The sequence below is a fragment of the Pollachius pollachius genome (genome assembly GCF_949987615.1).
Source record: "Pollachius pollachius genome assembly, chromosome: 20".
Classification (NCBI taxonomy): Eukaryota; Metazoa; Chordata; class Actinopteri; order Gadiformes; family Gadidae; genus Pollachius; species Pollachius pollachius.
In genome coordinates, this window is record NC_136953.1 from 13,565,310 (window position 1) to 13,581,540 (window position 16,231).

General features: G+C 49.2%; 2 protein-coding genes across 3 annotated transcripts in view; both read right to left on the bottom strand.

The window, feature by feature from the left end:
- Positions 1-13,250, bottom strand: part of hgfac (HGF activator) — a 17,184-nt gene extending 3,934 nt beyond the window's left edge. The window contains exons 1-11 of the mRNA XM_079758450.1: positions 12,942-13,250; positions 12,790-12,853; positions 12,118-12,211; positions 10,813-10,886; positions 10,548-10,691; positions 10,137-10,268; positions 8,488-8,598; positions 5,949-6,123; positions 3,540-3,634; positions 932-1,187; positions 298-437 (exon numbers count right to left, since the gene is read on the bottom strand). Of these exons, the coding sequence (XP_079614576.1) occupies positions 298-437; positions 932-1,187; positions 3,540-3,634; positions 5,949-6,123; positions 8,488-8,598; positions 10,137-10,268; positions 10,548-10,691; positions 10,813-10,886; positions 12,118-12,211; positions 12,790-12,853; positions 12,942-13,010 (1,354 nt within the window). The 5' untranslated portion in view covers positions 13,011-13,250. The remainder of the gene's footprint in view (positions 1-297; positions 438-931; positions 1,188-3,539; positions 3,635-5,948; positions 6,124-8,487; positions 8,599-10,136; positions 10,269-10,547; positions 10,692-10,812; positions 10,887-12,117; positions 12,212-12,789; positions 12,854-12,941) is intronic.
- A 745-nt stretch (positions 13,251-13,995) lies between these two features.
- rgs12a (regulator of G protein signaling 12a) overlaps positions 13,996-16,231 on the bottom strand; it is a 42,314-nt gene continuing 40,078 nt past the window's right edge. For both annotated transcript variants that reach the window (XM_079758462.1, XM_079758461.1), the window contains exon 18: positions 13,996-15,113. In XM_079758462.1, coding sequence (XP_079614588.1) covers positions 14,743-15,113 — 371 coding nt within the window. In that variant the 3' untranslated portion in view covers positions 13,996-14,742. The remainder of the gene's footprint in view (positions 15,114-16,231) is intronic.

Sequence of the window (16,231 nt, forward strand, 5' to 3'; positions counted from 1 at the left end):
TCACTTCAATTGTGGAAAGTGTGTGTGTATGTGTGTGTGTACATATTTTCGTTTTTTAATGTAAGTGTGTGTGTGCGTACATATTTTTATCCTTTTATCTGAGGGTGAGCATGTGTGTATGTTTGCGCCTGCACCGTGTGTGTCTGTGGGCGTACACTGTGTGTGTCTGTGTGTGTGTGTGTGTGTGTGTGTGTGTGTGTGTGTGTGTGCGTGCGTGCACTGTGTGTGACTCTGCACGTGCACCATGTGTGTCTTTTGGCGTACGCTGTGTGTGTGTGTGTGTGCGTTGCCCCTTACTGATGTCGTGCAGAGTGGGATTGAAAATGGAGAATTTTTCGTGGGGGATGTAGCGGTCCACGCCGAAGGTCCGGCTGTCTGGCCCCGAGACGTTGAAGTTCTGCTGGCCCAGGACCACCCGGATGGTGGACGTCAGGGGGCTGTGGGGACACACAACGTCAGCGCACTGAAACCGTCCACACGGTTCACCTCAATGGCAAATTGACACATTTGCAATTTGAGAGAAGAAAGATTTCGGGAGGGATGCCTGGTTTTATTTTATTTTATTTTTTTGGGCCCACGACCACCAACCATTGGCCCTTTGGAGGACAACTTTATTTTTATGCAGGCATAGGTTCAAACAGGGAGGGATGCCTTATAAGCGTGGACGTTATTGTTGATCAAACACACCCACGCACAATTTCGTTTTTTACAATGTCACCGTTGATGGCAGTGAGCTGCCCAGCCCATAAGCCAATAAGAGGTTATCAAGGAAATTTGCAAGGGGGGCTGCAATTCAGTCGGTTGCAATACTCCGCCCCAGCACTAGATGGCACCAAACCCTCCCCGCTGCCCCTTTAACCCGGAGAAAGCGCCTCAACTACAACCAAACATGGTGTCGCGCATTGGTTCAAGCGTTTAAGCGCCGGCTCACTTGTTCAGGAAGCAGTGGGCCGCCGTCAGCACCCAGCAGGAGGCGATGAGGGTCCCGCCGCAGAAGTCGGTGCGGCCGGAGTAGATGGCGGCCATCCAGGGATGGGCCCCCGGGAGCGCCGAGGTTCCCCCGATGATGCGGCCGCGGGCGATCCTCTTCTTGTGGCGCCGGCCGCACGAGGGCGTCCTGGGGGGCCGGGTGGAGATGGTCTGGGTGATTCCGGGGCGATGTTTGGTGAGAACCATCCTGCGAAAACCTGGGGAGGGGGGGGCGGTGTAGGTATGATTTGAGAGAGGTGACGTGAGAGACGAGAAGAGAGAGCCGCTGCTCGCTCCATTCCGGTACGTTTCTCCGCCGTTGAGAAGTGTTGCATTGTGGGATTGACAGGCAAGACGGATTCCCATGAAGAGCCAGGAGGTATCTTAATGTAATCTGGCTCACACAGTGGTTTCCCTTACTAATAGTCGGCGGATGGCAAGGCCATTTCTAACAAATGACACTGAGACTAAATCTCTTCAATAGTACCTACGGCGCCTTTAAAAAATCAACGACAAAGTCGAACAGTCAAGTTTTCAGACGACTCATCGTGCTCTGATAGGCCCTGACCCGCCGTGCTATGCAGACGCTGAAACGCTCAAATGCCACACTGCACCTCCAACCACGTTCCTGTCAGTCTTCACCGTCCTGTCGACAAAGGCTGAAAAGGCCATAAAAATATATATATCCGAAAAGTCAAGAATGACAGGACGGGGTGAAATGCTGGGAGCGTAGCCAGTGATTCTCTCGAGGCATACTAAATCTTTTTTTAGATCTATAAATAAGCTGTCACACTGTTGCTCTACACTGATATGTTTATATCAATAAACATATATATATATATATATATATAGAGAGAGAGAGAGAGAGAGAGAGAGAGAGAGAGAGAGAGAGTGAGAGAGAGTGATATATAGTGATATATATTTTCGAATGCATTTTTTATTATCATGACAAACTGCAGAGCATGCAGATGACTACCTCACGGAAATATGGGGGAGGCTCGCGTGAGCGTCTAGCGATGCACAAGGTATGAGATTGGGCTGGTGCGTTCCCAGCATAATGACAATACACGGCCCAGTACATGCTAAATATCCACGCTCGAAAACACAAACATTTTGCTCCTCCACCTGTCGTTCGCCCCTCCCCCCCCCCCCCCCCCCACACACACACACACCCCCTCATCCAGGACTCAAGCAGCCAGAATCTTCCATTCCCTGCTGTGTCAGTCGAGACACTTTTAGTTTCAGTTTCACTTCAGAGCGGGCGTGATATTTAAGGCGATGATTGGCGCGCTCCGTCGCCCGCTCCGTTCCGTCACACATCGCCCGCGTCTCCACCTCCTCCGCCCGCGAGTGGAACTAAACGCGGGGCACCCTATTGGCGAGGCACCGCAGGGGGTCTCTGAACAGCCTCGGTTCACGGCGTCGCTGGCCCACGAGATTTTTCTATTTTTTTTCACACATCAAGGGTGAATTAGTCAGCGGTGAACCCCCTGTGCAGGGCTGGTGATGACGGACAAGACCCGCTCGTTAGTAGAGCGCCGTAATGGGATGAATATTCCTGATGAGCTGCTGGTTCATTTGCAACCGATTTGACCGTCACAAAGAAAAAACGCTTTTGAGTTAACCTATGCTGTCCTGAATGAAGGAAACAGATATCTTTGAACATTTTCTGTACTCTGATAATTATATATATATATATATATATCTGTTTAACTGAAGTCTTAGGTCGGTCAGCTTAAATAAGCCGTCTGTCCGTGGCTGCTTTTGGTCAGCATCACAGGGAGCCAATCAAAGGCTGACCGCAGATTAATGACAGAGGCAAACCTTGGATGGCAAAAACGGTCAATTCAAAGGACAACAAACTCACACACATGCGCAGTCACACACACAGACACATGCACAATGGTTCTGGGTCGAACCCTAATGTCTACCTGAAGGCCTCCTTGAGCAACTGCTGTTCAGTGACTCAGTCATTGTTGTATCCAAACACGTTTTTGGAAGTGGGAGAACCAAAAGCACTATTTAGAAACACACACACAACACAAACACACACACACACACACACACACACACACACACACACACACACACACACACACATCACGCACACTGAGGCAGGTATCACACACACACATCACTGTCAAAAATACCAGATAAAAACCCATCATCGCAGCTCCATTTCAGATGCGTTCAACGGGGTTATCCTCCGCATCTACTTAAAGACACGGAGACACCATTGTAAACACACTGAGCTTACATCTCTTAATATCACGTTAGCCTCATAGCAGGATTTCCTCAACATTACTTTGGCCAAATTGCGATATCTAACCAAGCTCTAAACTCCTAAAGCTTCTGATTCAATGTGCCTTATTGGCTTTATCCTAAGCCAATCAGAGTGCCTTTTACATTCCATAATCACTATCTGCCTAAGTCATCGATTTGACATTGAGATGCTAAATATAAGATGAACCTTAAAATATAACTTTCACACGATTATTCTGCGAGGCTAACGATCGACAAGAACAACAAGAACACAAGCACAACAACGGAGGCGTTTCCTTGGTACTCACTTATGCTGTTGCACGGTGGGATGTCGCAGTGCTCCCAGGAGATGGCTCCGCGGCTGAGGACGTAGCACCAGGGCCTGCTGTCCCCGTCGGGGTTCCTGCAGACGGACCAGAGCCACGGTCGGTCACACACAGACAGGGGACCACGTTGTGGGTCATCAGCACCGTGTTAAAGGGGTGATGTCATGGCACCAGGTGTGAGTGTGATCGGCCATTGCAAGCCATTACAAAAACTGCCTTTTCCTGTGCCCTAGTGACATCACTAAAGAGCGTGTCCACCGAGGTGTAAGATGGCTAGATAAGCAACGTTTGCCACAGTCCACTGGGTAGGCTGGTAGATTGATCTATCCAGCATACCTCTAGGTGGACACGCCCACTAGTGATGTCACTAAAACACAGGAAAGGGTCGATTTTCAAATGGCTTGTAATGGCTGATCACACTCACACCTGGTGGCATGACATCACCCCTTAAACGTATGACACCCCTCATCAACTTATCATCGATGATAAGGGGGTCATACGTTATACTTGAATAAAGGCGCTTGAATAAAGGTGCATGAATAAAGGGGCTTGATTACAGGCGTCTTATGCTTAATAAAGGGTCTGGGGGTCGTATGTAAGGGCTTTATTTTGAGTGTGATCCGTAAAAAGTTTCACAGCCATCCTTCCACCGTTAGTGAGTGAACTGCGATTTGAGAATATGTGTTTTCACTGCAAGGCTGCATCTTTATGATATAATTTAGATTTTAGACAAATTTCTGACCAATCAAGATTCCTCTTTCCCGATTGGTTTGGGGTATCCATCTACCCTGTCACTCAAAGGTGCGTGAATGTAAATCTAGGAAGGGAGGGAGCAGAAAGGGAAGGTGCGATTTTCTTGGGTTGTTTAGATTCAAAACCTTTTTCACTTCTGCCCTTTTATGCTCTCTCTCTCTCTCTCTCTCTCTCTCTCTCTCTCTCTCTCTCTCTCTCTCTCTCTCTCTCTCTCTCTCTCTCTCTCTCTCTCTCTCGCTCTACGACTCTCTAATCATACCTACAGCACCTCGAATTCCCCATAAGGATGGGACTCCGTGGACTATGTAAATATTAGTTTGAGCGTTACCCCGATAGTTTATACGTTGTGCACCGGTGTGGTGGACTGGTTTATGGTTTGTTTGGACTGGTAAGTTTGTGAGGCCGATGGGGTCGGGACGTGATTTGAACTTGAGCTTTTGTTTGAATATATACATATATATATATATATTGTGGCAGACGCCTGGGAGGAGTGGTGATTGAAGGGAGATATGTGGCAGCACGCTGGCTCCACCCCCAAGCCTTACATGGACTTCCTCCCTTAACGACGCAAGCCTGAGGAGCATTAGGCAGGAGTGCTTGGGGATGAAAGGGAGAGCGTGCGACCACATGGGGCTGGTCTATTACAGAGAGCATCTTAGTGAGCTTCTGTAACATTGTACGGCCAAGAGAGTGAGGGACCTTGGACTTTATCGATTACCTCTTGTTTGAGGACCCTCCCTATGAACACTCTTGCACATAGACTACGGACTTTGGATGACCTTTTTCCCCACCCTGGTGATAGCTATTCACCCTGTAAATAAGTCATCATTTTGAACTGCTTTGTGTGTTGTGTCGCTATGTCTGTTTAACTTGGTGGCATGGAAACCCCACACCCACTGGGCTGCTTCAATATATATATATATATATATATGCATACACAATCATACATATGTTCATACATGCATACATTCTCTCACACACATCCAGTGTCACAAACAGAGAATCTTTCTATCTCTCTCCGTTATGCAGACATACATTTTTATCTTTATCTCTATTGCTCTGTCGCCTCTCTCATGTTTAAACATATTTAATGGTTTTCTTACTCAATCGCATAAACATACACACACATACACACACACATGCACATCATTTATATTTTCTCTCTGGTTCACATGCACACACTATTCCCCCTGATCCTCCCATTCTCTCTCTCTCTCTCTCTCCCCAAACACACACTCTCTCTCTTCCTTGTTGTCCATCTTGAGGTGTCTCACACTCACACACACACACACACACTCACACACACACACACACACACACACACACACACACACACACACCAGACAAACACGAACATACCAAAGACACACACACTGACTCGCTCTCCCTCTCTATTTATGTGTCTACACACACACACACACACACACACACTCACACACACACACACTCACACACACACACACTCACACACACCAGACAAACACACACATACCAAAGACACACACACTGACTCGCTCTCCCTCTCTATTTATGTGTCTACACACACACACACACACACACACACATCCACACACACACACACACACTCACTCTCTTCCTCTCTCTCTCTATTTATGCCTCTGCACCCCCCCTCCTCACCTGCAGTAGTTGTGGGCCCCGAGGCCCTTGCCGGGGGCCCCCTCCACGTTGCCCTCGTGGAGCTCGTTGTGCAGCAGGTCCGAGTTCCAGGGCAGGCATCGGGCCCCCGACAGGGCCACGCCCACCACGCCGCGGTAGCCCCGCCCCCGGTTGCTGTAGCACCTGGTCTCAGCCTCTGCGGGGGGGGGGGGGGGGGGGAGACGCCCGACAACCGTTGTCATGAGCCCACGTGCGTCGTCTGGCGCGTTAAGCGCGTAAAGCTACGGCTGACGGTTCTCGCCGCGGTGTCACGGCGAGAACCGTCAGCTTGTGCAGTTTTTTCCTTCATTCCGTCGCAACACGTTGAAAATGGGTTTTGTTATTCCACGACCTCACCGCCATCCCACCCATGGGAGGATGGTGAGGGTGGTGATGGGTGAGTGTGTGTTTAGGAATGTATGTGTGTGTGGTATGTGTGTGTAAAGTGTGTGTGTGTGAGAGATGATAGAGAGAGAGAGGGAGAGAGAGAGAGAGAGATAATGATGGTGTGTGTGTGTGGTATGTGTGTGTAAACTGTGTGTGTGTGTGTGTGTGTGAGAGAAGATGTGATGTGAGAGGGTGTGTTTGTGTGTGTGTGTGTGTGTGTGTGTGTGAGAGAGAGAGCGAGAGACAGAGAGAGAGAGAAAGAGAGAGAGATAGTGAGAGAGAGATGATGATAGTTGTGTGTGTGTGTGTGTGTGTGTGTGTGTGTGTGTGTGTGTGTGTGTGTGTGTGTGTGTGTGTGTGTGTTGGTGAGAGAGAGAGAGAGAGAGAGAGAGAGAGAGAGAGAGAGAGAGAGGATGTGTGAGGGTGTGATGAAAGGAAGCAATGACTGAGTCAAATGTCAAACTCACACACACACACACACACACAAACACACCTTAAAACACTTAAATACTTTTCGGACTGATGTGGGGATTACTGGTTCTACGGCACATATTTCCTTGATCCCTGCGTTCTACATTCCCCTTTAATCATTAATCTCATCTGAAGCAACTTGCAGCTGGAGAGGCTGAGAACCACCCATTAACTAAATACACCGATCCAAACCGCTGAGAAAAAACAATTAACTAAATACACCGATCCAAACCGCTGAGAAAAAACAATTAACTAAATACACCGATCCAAACCGCTGAGAAAAAACAATTGACACACCTCACTGATCCAAAGCCCAGAGAAAAAAACATCAACTAACCACACTGATCCAAAGAACTGAGAAAAAACCATGAACTAACTTGTGCAATCCAAAGTACTGAGAAAAACCCATTAACTAACTACGCCAATCCAAAGCGCTGAGAACAACCCATTAACTAACTACACCGATCTAAAGCGCTGTGAACAACCCATTAACTAACTAAACCACGCTGTGAACAACCCATTAACTAACTAAACCGTTACAAAGTGCTGAGACCAACCCATTAACTAACTAAACCGTTACAAAGTGCTGAGACCAACCCATTAACTAACTAAACCGTTACAAAGTGCTGAAACCAACCCATTAACTAACTAAACCGTTACAAAGTGCTGAAACCAACCAATTAACTAACTAAACCGTTCCAAAGTGCTGAGACCAACCCATTAACTAACTAAACCGTTCCAAAGTGCTGATACCAACCCATTAACTAAATACTTCGATCCAATGTGCCGAGAACATCAACATTTCCAGACGTTTCCAACGTGTCCAGAGTGGCTTCAAGCTTCAGGGAACCAAGGCTACTCTCAGTATTTGTGTGTGAATGATCTAACAGTACACCGCCCTCTGACAGTGGCTCACCCACCATCCCGCACACCCTCCCCAGGCCCCCGTCAGCAGAGGGGCAAACAGAGGGGCCAGCAGAGGGGCCAGCAGAGGGGCCACTAGAGGGGCCAGCGGAGGGGCCAGCAGAGGGGCCAGCGGAGGGGCAGGAGAGGGGCCAGGAGAGGGGACAGGAGAGGGGCCAGGAGAGGGGCCAGGAGAGGGGCCAGTAGAGGGGCCAGGTGAGGGCCAGGAGAGGGGACAGGAGAGGGGCCAGCAGAGGGGCCAGGAGAGGGGCCAGCAGAGGGGCCAGGAGAGGGGCCAGGAGAGGGGCCAGGAGAGGGGCCAGCAGAAGGGCCAGCAGAGGGGCCAGCAGAGGGGCCAGCGGAGGGGCAGGAGAGGGGCCAGCAGAGGGGCCAGGAGAGGGGCCAGCAGAGGGGCCAGGAGAGGGGCCAGGAGAGGGGCCAGGAGAGGGGCCAGCGGAGGGGCAGGAGAGGGGCCAGCAGAGGGGCCAGGAGAGGGGCCAGCCGAGGGGCCAGGAGAGGGGCCAGGAGAGGGGCCAGGAGAGGGGCCAGGAGAGGGGCCAGCAGAGGGGCCAGGAGAGGGGCCAGGAGAGGGGCCAGGAGAGGGGCCAGCAGAGGGGCCAGCAGAGGGGCCAGGAGAGGGGCCAGGAGAGGGGCCAGGAGAGGGGCCAGTGGTGGGGCCAACAGAGGGGCCAGGAGAGGGGCCAGCAGACAGGCCGGCAGAGGGGCCCGCGCCGGGGGCCACGGGGCCCGTCAGACTCACCCAGGCTGCAAAGGGGCCCGGAGAAGCGGGGCCTGCAGTGGCACACTTGGTCCCCGGTGTCGGAGATCTGTCGGCAGGTCCCCTCGTTCTCGCAGGGGTTCGAATGACACCCTGTGGCGGGGAGGGGAGGAGGTGTTGAGGGTTAGGGTTAGGGGCACCTACGTCAACTTGAGACCCCTCGAGACCATTCCTGTCTGAACTTCAAAGGAAACAGCCGCTCCAGTGCGACGGCGTGACGGTATGTGAACCGGGGGGGGGAGGGGTTGATGGTTCGGCCGTGTCGTCATGGGAACCTTATGCAGAGAATTCTGGGATGTGGTACTGTGTCTGAGAATGTTCTTCGAGCTAAACCTGATATCGGGGGCGGACCCACCTGACCTTAACACAAGTATGGAGTTGAGAAAAGCAGGCTTTCAGATGTGTTTATTAACGTTTACATTAGGGCGTTTAGCAGAACGCTTTTATCCATAAAGTGACTTCCAATCAGTACATTACTCTGAAGAAAGAGGAACAACAATATATCGCTGTCGGTACAGCCAGGATATTCATAGAAACACGTGCCAAGCACTTAGAATTGCAAGGTGAACCCATTCCCCCTATATAAAAAAATAAATACATAAAAGTTAATTGTCTGCACCCATCGCAACACATTGATAATCATAAGTCACCCACAAGGCTGTCTCCTGGGGTCTTATCACTGCCACACAACAGGGCTGCTGATTGTGTGCTGATGTCACAAATCTCTTGAGCTCCAACTCCCTAAAGCGCGGGCAGACTGTTTCTCCATCCCTCCCGGCCCAGGCGAAGGTGGGGGGCGGGTGGTTGAGGTGGGCGGTGGAGGCGGTAGCGCCAAGACCGACAAGGTGTGGTGTGTCAAACGGTGGAAAGTAATGAATAACTTGACAACTTGAGTCAGATAAACAGGCTTTTCTTCCCTTCACACAACGTTTTCCCTGGTAACCATGGCGAGGCCATCAAAGGGAGAGCGTGGCCTCGCCTTTGATTCAGGGCATGCCTGCCGCTGTGAGAGGCCGCCTACGTCAGACGCCCCCGTCACCTCCAGGTGGAGGGAGAGGTTCAAAGAGTTCCGAGGCAGAGGAACCTGATACTGTCGAGAACAATTGGGAACCGACGGAGCGAGACAAGACACAGGACGGAGGCCTAGAGTGTTTTAACGGCTTTCTGTCTGTTTGAGGAGAGAGATGAGTGTTGGTTTGATATTATCTTGCTGGTTTAACATGGGCTGTGGGGGTATCGGGTTCACCAAAGCTGGTAAGAACCTGGGTGATGGATGTTATCGGGAAAAAGGTACCCGCAGGACTAGAACTAGAACTTTTGCGTCCGTTTTACCGACAGTTTTCTTTCGGTCGGAATTGAAACCGAACTTGTGTTTCTGAAACCAAAATTACGTTTCTGAAACCGAAATTACGTTTCCGAAACATGCTCATAATCCTTTCTTCCAGCTCAAGAAAACCCTCAAAAGTGATTCAGAGGAAGGATCCAGCCCGATCAAGTGTTTTTCGGATGAAAGCAACATTTACCCAAAACACAATATGTAGTGCTTATCGGGTTTCGATCCCACTCCCTACGGGACTGGAACTGAAACACACAAAAACACTACATCCCGTGTCGACGCAGAGCAGACTCACCTGTGTAGCGAACTCTTTCACACCTGGTCTCCCCGGCCACGCATGAGCACTGTTCCACGTTACGGAGGTGAATGCGTCCCCAGGACTCTCCTATGTCATAAAAGCGCAGGTGTCCTGTTTCGTAGCACTTGGCTGAAAAGACACAAAACGACAGAAACACAACACAAAAAGAGCAACCGACACATGAGGGACGGGGAGCGGTGCAACGGTCCAACGGAGCGTTAAATTGCAGACATTTAGGGTCAAGGGTGAACCACAAAGAGGTATTTTTTTTAATGTTCAACACGGTAGACATTTCAAGCGGGCGGTTTCGGGCCCGGGTTGAATTCAATGGTGTCAGTGTTTTTGTTTTTGGGATTCTTTGCCGTTGTTCGGAAACAGATTTTCAATAAAGATAAGAACGCCACCTACTCTGCTCACACAGACGCCCGCTGAAGCGCTCCGGGCAGGAACACTCGTAGGAGTCCTTGTGGGGTACGAGGGTGCACAGGCCGCCGTTTTGACAAGGGTTCACCTGACACGGGTCCAGAAGTCTCCTGGACGAGTGGAGCACCACTTCACGAAGAAAACAACGACAACAGACGCACAAAGCCGTTCAAACACAGGGCTGAGGGCCACCGAAGGAACAGACTGCGTGGAATAATCACACAGAAACGAAATCAGGGAAGATATTCACCGTTGGTTTGGGAGACCACAGGCGCACAGAAACCCCATTGGAAATCCCGGTCAAAGTTGTGTGTGAGGGAACACCTGAGTGTAAAACAAAGAAGCAAAGATTTGAATGTATTCCGCAATCAAATTCATTATTCTGCCAACGCAATGCCTTCCACCAGAACCACTAGCAACGGACAACCCAATACACCCTCCGTTTTGAACAGGTCAACTTAGCTCGAACACCGCTTTCAAATACAATGAAGAGATGACAAGCTTTTAGTGGGATTTGAAATTCAAACAAACCTCTCAACCCCTCCGCACCACCACACCCACCCAACCACGCACGCATGCACGCACACACGCACGCACGCACACACGCATGCACACCCACACACAGTCACAGACACACACACACACACACACACACACACACACACACACACACACTAACAGACACACAAACACACGTCCAAAAAGCCTGACTCAGTCATTCGCGAGATACAACCACTTTGTGGATGATGTAGTGGCAAAGTTTCCTGCGCTGGACTCCACACACATCAACCCTTTCACACGCCAACGAAAAACACATTTCGGGGGGGAAACGGAACCACACAGATTTTAATATTTTACACACATGCAGCACAGACCTAGCAACTTATATTGAAACGTTTTGTTTCAGGTCTGTCAATGGCTTGCGTGTGGGGGAAGAACGGTTAGTGTAACCGCGTATTGCTGCTCTTCATCTTCTGTAAATTTATCCAGCCACACTATATGAGCGCGCCGTCCTGGTTTGGTTTTAAATATTTATGTGTTGAATCATCTGGTGAAACACCTGCAACCCACATCTTGATTTGATTCAGATTGACTTTTGGAAATGAGACGCCAACTGCTTTTTTTTAACAGCATCTGGAGTTGAAGAACATGATGAGGATTTTGGCTGTGTTTTTCCTTACATCAAATCATAAACTGTTTATAACTCATAGGAAAAAGAGAGCGTGTTTCTAAAACGTGTCAAAAAAGCCTATTAAAAGGGCATGAAAGAACAAAGTTCATGCCATGGCTTGAGATGTCAGTTGCGAAACACAAAGAGCAATTTGGCAATAAGGTCCTACTTAAGTCAGCGAAAAAACACTCTCACTGGATCCTTGAAAACAACTTTGCGAATGTATTGGATGGAAGGAAGGAAGGAAGGAAGGAAGGAAGGAAGGAAAGAGACGCAACCGCCGGTACGCACGTGTGTTCATTACTCAACAGTTGTCAAACCCACCAGACGCAAGTGGCAAAACACAGACTGCACTGTCATCATACACCGCGTTCAGTAACTCACCAAGGTCTGGACGACCGCACAGTGATGCACTGGTGGTGGATTATTCCACCCTGACGAAATGGGAAGGCACATTCTTTGCCCGATGTTGTCAGTGCTAGGGACAGACAGTTGCAACATTTATATACGTCATAAATGTCGACTGGGTACAATTCCTTCGGGCATCTTATGAAAGAGGAAGCATGTGAAATTCAGGTCATCACTTCAAAGTCATATCTCGGTCCCTTGTCTGTTAATATGATCACATTAAACCTGCACTGAGTCACTTTTCTACTACTGCTATTTAAATTGTCTGGACTTGAAGGTTCTGACAGAATAAAACGTTCCCATCCCAGAGTCAATCCGACTTTCTTCAATCAAATGTTTCTCTATAATTATTTTCTATTCCCGTCCACTTTTGCCAGCTACAGCTCCAACTCAAGCCACTAGAGACTGCTAAAGGCAAACCTTACATAGTGCAGGTTTAACATGCCTCTGCATTTTAAATGCCTAGTCATTATTCATTTAAGTTAGAGGATAACCGCTTTGACCCAAATCATAAGCCTACATAAGAAAAGCAATGAAACAAAGAATGTTTAAAAGCATAAGCGGTATAATATTAGGCAAATGCAAAAGGAGATGAGATGCACCACCACTATGATTATGATTATTGATGGAGGGGCTTCTGTCACCTACCTTTCGTCCTGTCCCGAGTGGCATTCCTGGTATTTACTGTCTCGTATCCAGGGAGGATAATCCGCTGAAACCGACGACAGATTTTAAAATCTTTATTTAACTTTTTTTAAGCTGCTGAAACTCAGATAACATTTTTCCATCACGACACTTACCGTCTTACTTGCACCAAAAACGCAAGGAACGAGCAGGAACATGAAGTATTCCATGGTGGACCCCCACATCTTGCTGTGTGCGTGTGTGTGTGTGTGTGTGTGTGTGTGTGTGTGTGTGTGTGTGTGTGTGTGTGTGTGTGTGTGTGTGCGTGTGTGTGTGTGTGTGTGTGTGTGTGTGTGTGTGGACCCTGGTTTTTATCCTCTAGGTTGGATCCGCTGAATTCGTCACGTTATATCAGCCAGCTTCTGAGTCCCCTGCTGGCTTTCGTTCATGGGACCCTCGGGAGAACCTGCAAGCGCTGTCCTGTTCCTCGCGTTCCCAAAGCGTATTGAATGAACCCGTTCTGTCATTTGTTTTCTAGTCTACTTACGACATGTTATATCCGGACTGATCTCTCCTGCTGTCTGTTAGCCGGTGCAGAGTAGACGCCCCTGCGATTACACATCGGGTTTCTAGGGCAGTGTCAACGAGTCCCGTTCCGGTGGATGACCCGAAAGAGACTCTCTACAGTGGGCGAGTTGTGTGGGTGTGATTTGGTGACACCGACCCGGGATCCCCGCCCTCTCCAGTTGGGTCTCCGTGAGTATCTGTTGGCTGTCAGCATTTCGTCAGTGGCATGCCCTGGCAGGATCCCCAATGGTCCTTCTCCTCCTAGCCTCTAATTTGAACCAGCTGCCACCATGTACTTCCAGATGCTGGACGGAAGAATGCACTAGAAGAGAACTTCCTAACAGTAGCACCAAAGGGGGATGGAGTGACCCTCTAGAGCAGAAATGTTAATTGCACCGTTCTTAAATTTACCGTTTTCAAACTAGCAGGATGCCGAGCCGATGGGTGGGGGGAGTCCAACACGTCGGTCGATTGGATGAAGTCTAGGCTCGACACATTTATTTTTCATTGACCTTCAGGAGCTATATAGGTCACCATGTATGATCCACGCATGTTGCTGTAAACGCAGGCTATAGGTGAAACATCACAATGACTTACAGAAAACAAAAGACAGATGGTGTTCATTTCAACATATTTTAATTTAGAATATTTGAACAACCAAGTTAGAAGCCACTAAAAAGTCACAAAAAACCCAATCACAGGCAAGGAAAAATACCGTCATGTAGTTTATTGTACTATCAGCGAGGAAGATAAGCAGAAAACAGAGAAACACTGAAAGAGATGGAGATTTGCTTGTCCTGTTTCTCGTTTAAAAAAAAAGGGGGGGGGGTTCTGGTATCTGGATTCTGGATTTGTAACAACAACTTTATTCATCGATTTTTTTTGTTGCCTAAAGGAGTCTAAAGAATACCGGGTCGATACAACAATAAGTATCACCACTGAAGTATCAACACCACTAAACAGAAAATAGTAGTAACAAAATCCAGCAAAGAACAACTCAACAAAATGTACAACAACATCGACCTCCATCAAATCAGAAAGGTGAATGTTCTTTGGGAGTGGGAATCTGTCACCATTTATTTTTTTTACAAGCGTTTCCTTCATCCATCCATCCGTCCCTCCATTCATCCATCCAGTCAGGCAGGCAGTCAGCCAGTCGGAAAGTCGGCAGGAACATCGATCAGAAAGGCGGTCAGGAGGTCGGTCAGGAAGTCAGTCAGTCAGAAAGTTGGTCGAAAAGTCGGTCGGAAAGTCGGCCAGAAAGTCAGTCAGTCAGTCAGTCAGTCAGTCAGTCAGTCAGTCTTCCTCTCTCTCCTAGTGCCTCGGGGCGTACAAAGTGCAGGAGTGTTGCGGCTAGTTGGGGAGGTGGGGGCTTTGGACGGGGAGGTGGGGGGCGGGGGGTGTCCCTCCTCAGACGATGGTGGCCTTGTAGAGGTCCCCTTTGGGGTCCTCGGTTGGACTCCCGGCCTGGGGCCCCTGGGCGTTCCTCATCTTGCTCTGGCACTGCCGGAGCTCCTCCACGTAGCCCTGGAAGCTGAGGCTGAGCTCAGGGCAGACCCCCCCGCCAGCCCCCCAGACTGACGGGCTCAGGGGGACCCCCTCCTCCAGGCGCACCCCCTCCATGTCCATCCCCATCTCCGGGGCTGAGGGGGTCACCGCCGCCACCGCCGCCGCCGCCACCGCCGCCGCCACCGCCGTCGTCTGGCCCCCGGGGGCCCCCAGAGACGGGGCCGTCGGCTGGGGGCCGGATCCAACGTGAGCACACGGGTCTGGTGCTTTCTCTGTTCACCGGGGGGGGGGGGGGGGGGTTGGACAAAAGAGAAGGAGCCATGGTGAAACACAATGCCATGGTCGAACCCTGGGAGGGTGGAGGAGACAATACTCAAACACCATCAGATTAGACTGCAGCCCACGTGGCTTCAGGGGATCGCATTCAGCAGGGAATCTAGGCGGATGTAAAAAATAACAAAGAACGTTTGACGTGTTTTTGGAGTTGAATGCAAACTGTAGGACAACACTGCCAGGATAAACAAAGGGATTTTTTTTTTTTTCTTAGACTCACTCACCTCTACAAGACATTTGCGTCTGCTATATTGACTCTACTCTCCCTTGTACAGCGCGCACGCACACACACACACACACACACACACCTTTTGCTTGGGCACCATAGGAATTCATAATATGCCGCGTGTTGTTAAGAACAGTAAATGTGCAACCACATTCCCTAGCTACCTACTGCATCTTTAAGATCGAAGTGTGTTAATAAGTACCTATAAGTACCACTCTTATCAAAAAGCTCCCTTCCAGCAATATCACCACCACCGACGCTTTTAAAAACTCTTCAAACTACATCCAGGAAACCACTGAAGGTTCATTTCATTTCTGTACCCTTTTAGATACCTGAGAGTTATCCAAGGTATCCAAGTTGTGCAATGAATCCCGCTTTTGTTTTTCATATTGCTGTGGTCATGCTCATGCATTCTTGGCTGCAGTTGAAACTATTTAAAAAACAAAAATTGCAACAATGTGAAACCATAAAAAAGGCCGGGCATTCCTCCATGTCTGATAAGTCTAAGAAAGTTATGCGTGGATTCATTCAACTTCACTTGTGTACCTTAGCCCCCGATAGTTCTGAAAAACTATTAATGAGGTTGACTCTATATCAGGTCATATTTAGAGGGAAGTCCCGGTCATGTTTACACTTTTTCTTTCATCAGCGTCCCAAACCGTGTGAGCCAGCCTCTCACACGGTCTAAACACAAGACACGAGCGCACCGTACTATATACAAATAAAACACAGTTTCAAACACTGCCATGCCGTCATGTTACATTAAGGAGAAAGATAACAGACATAAATAGATCCGCTAAGTGCCAGAATGAGTCACGCTAGGGCTCCACT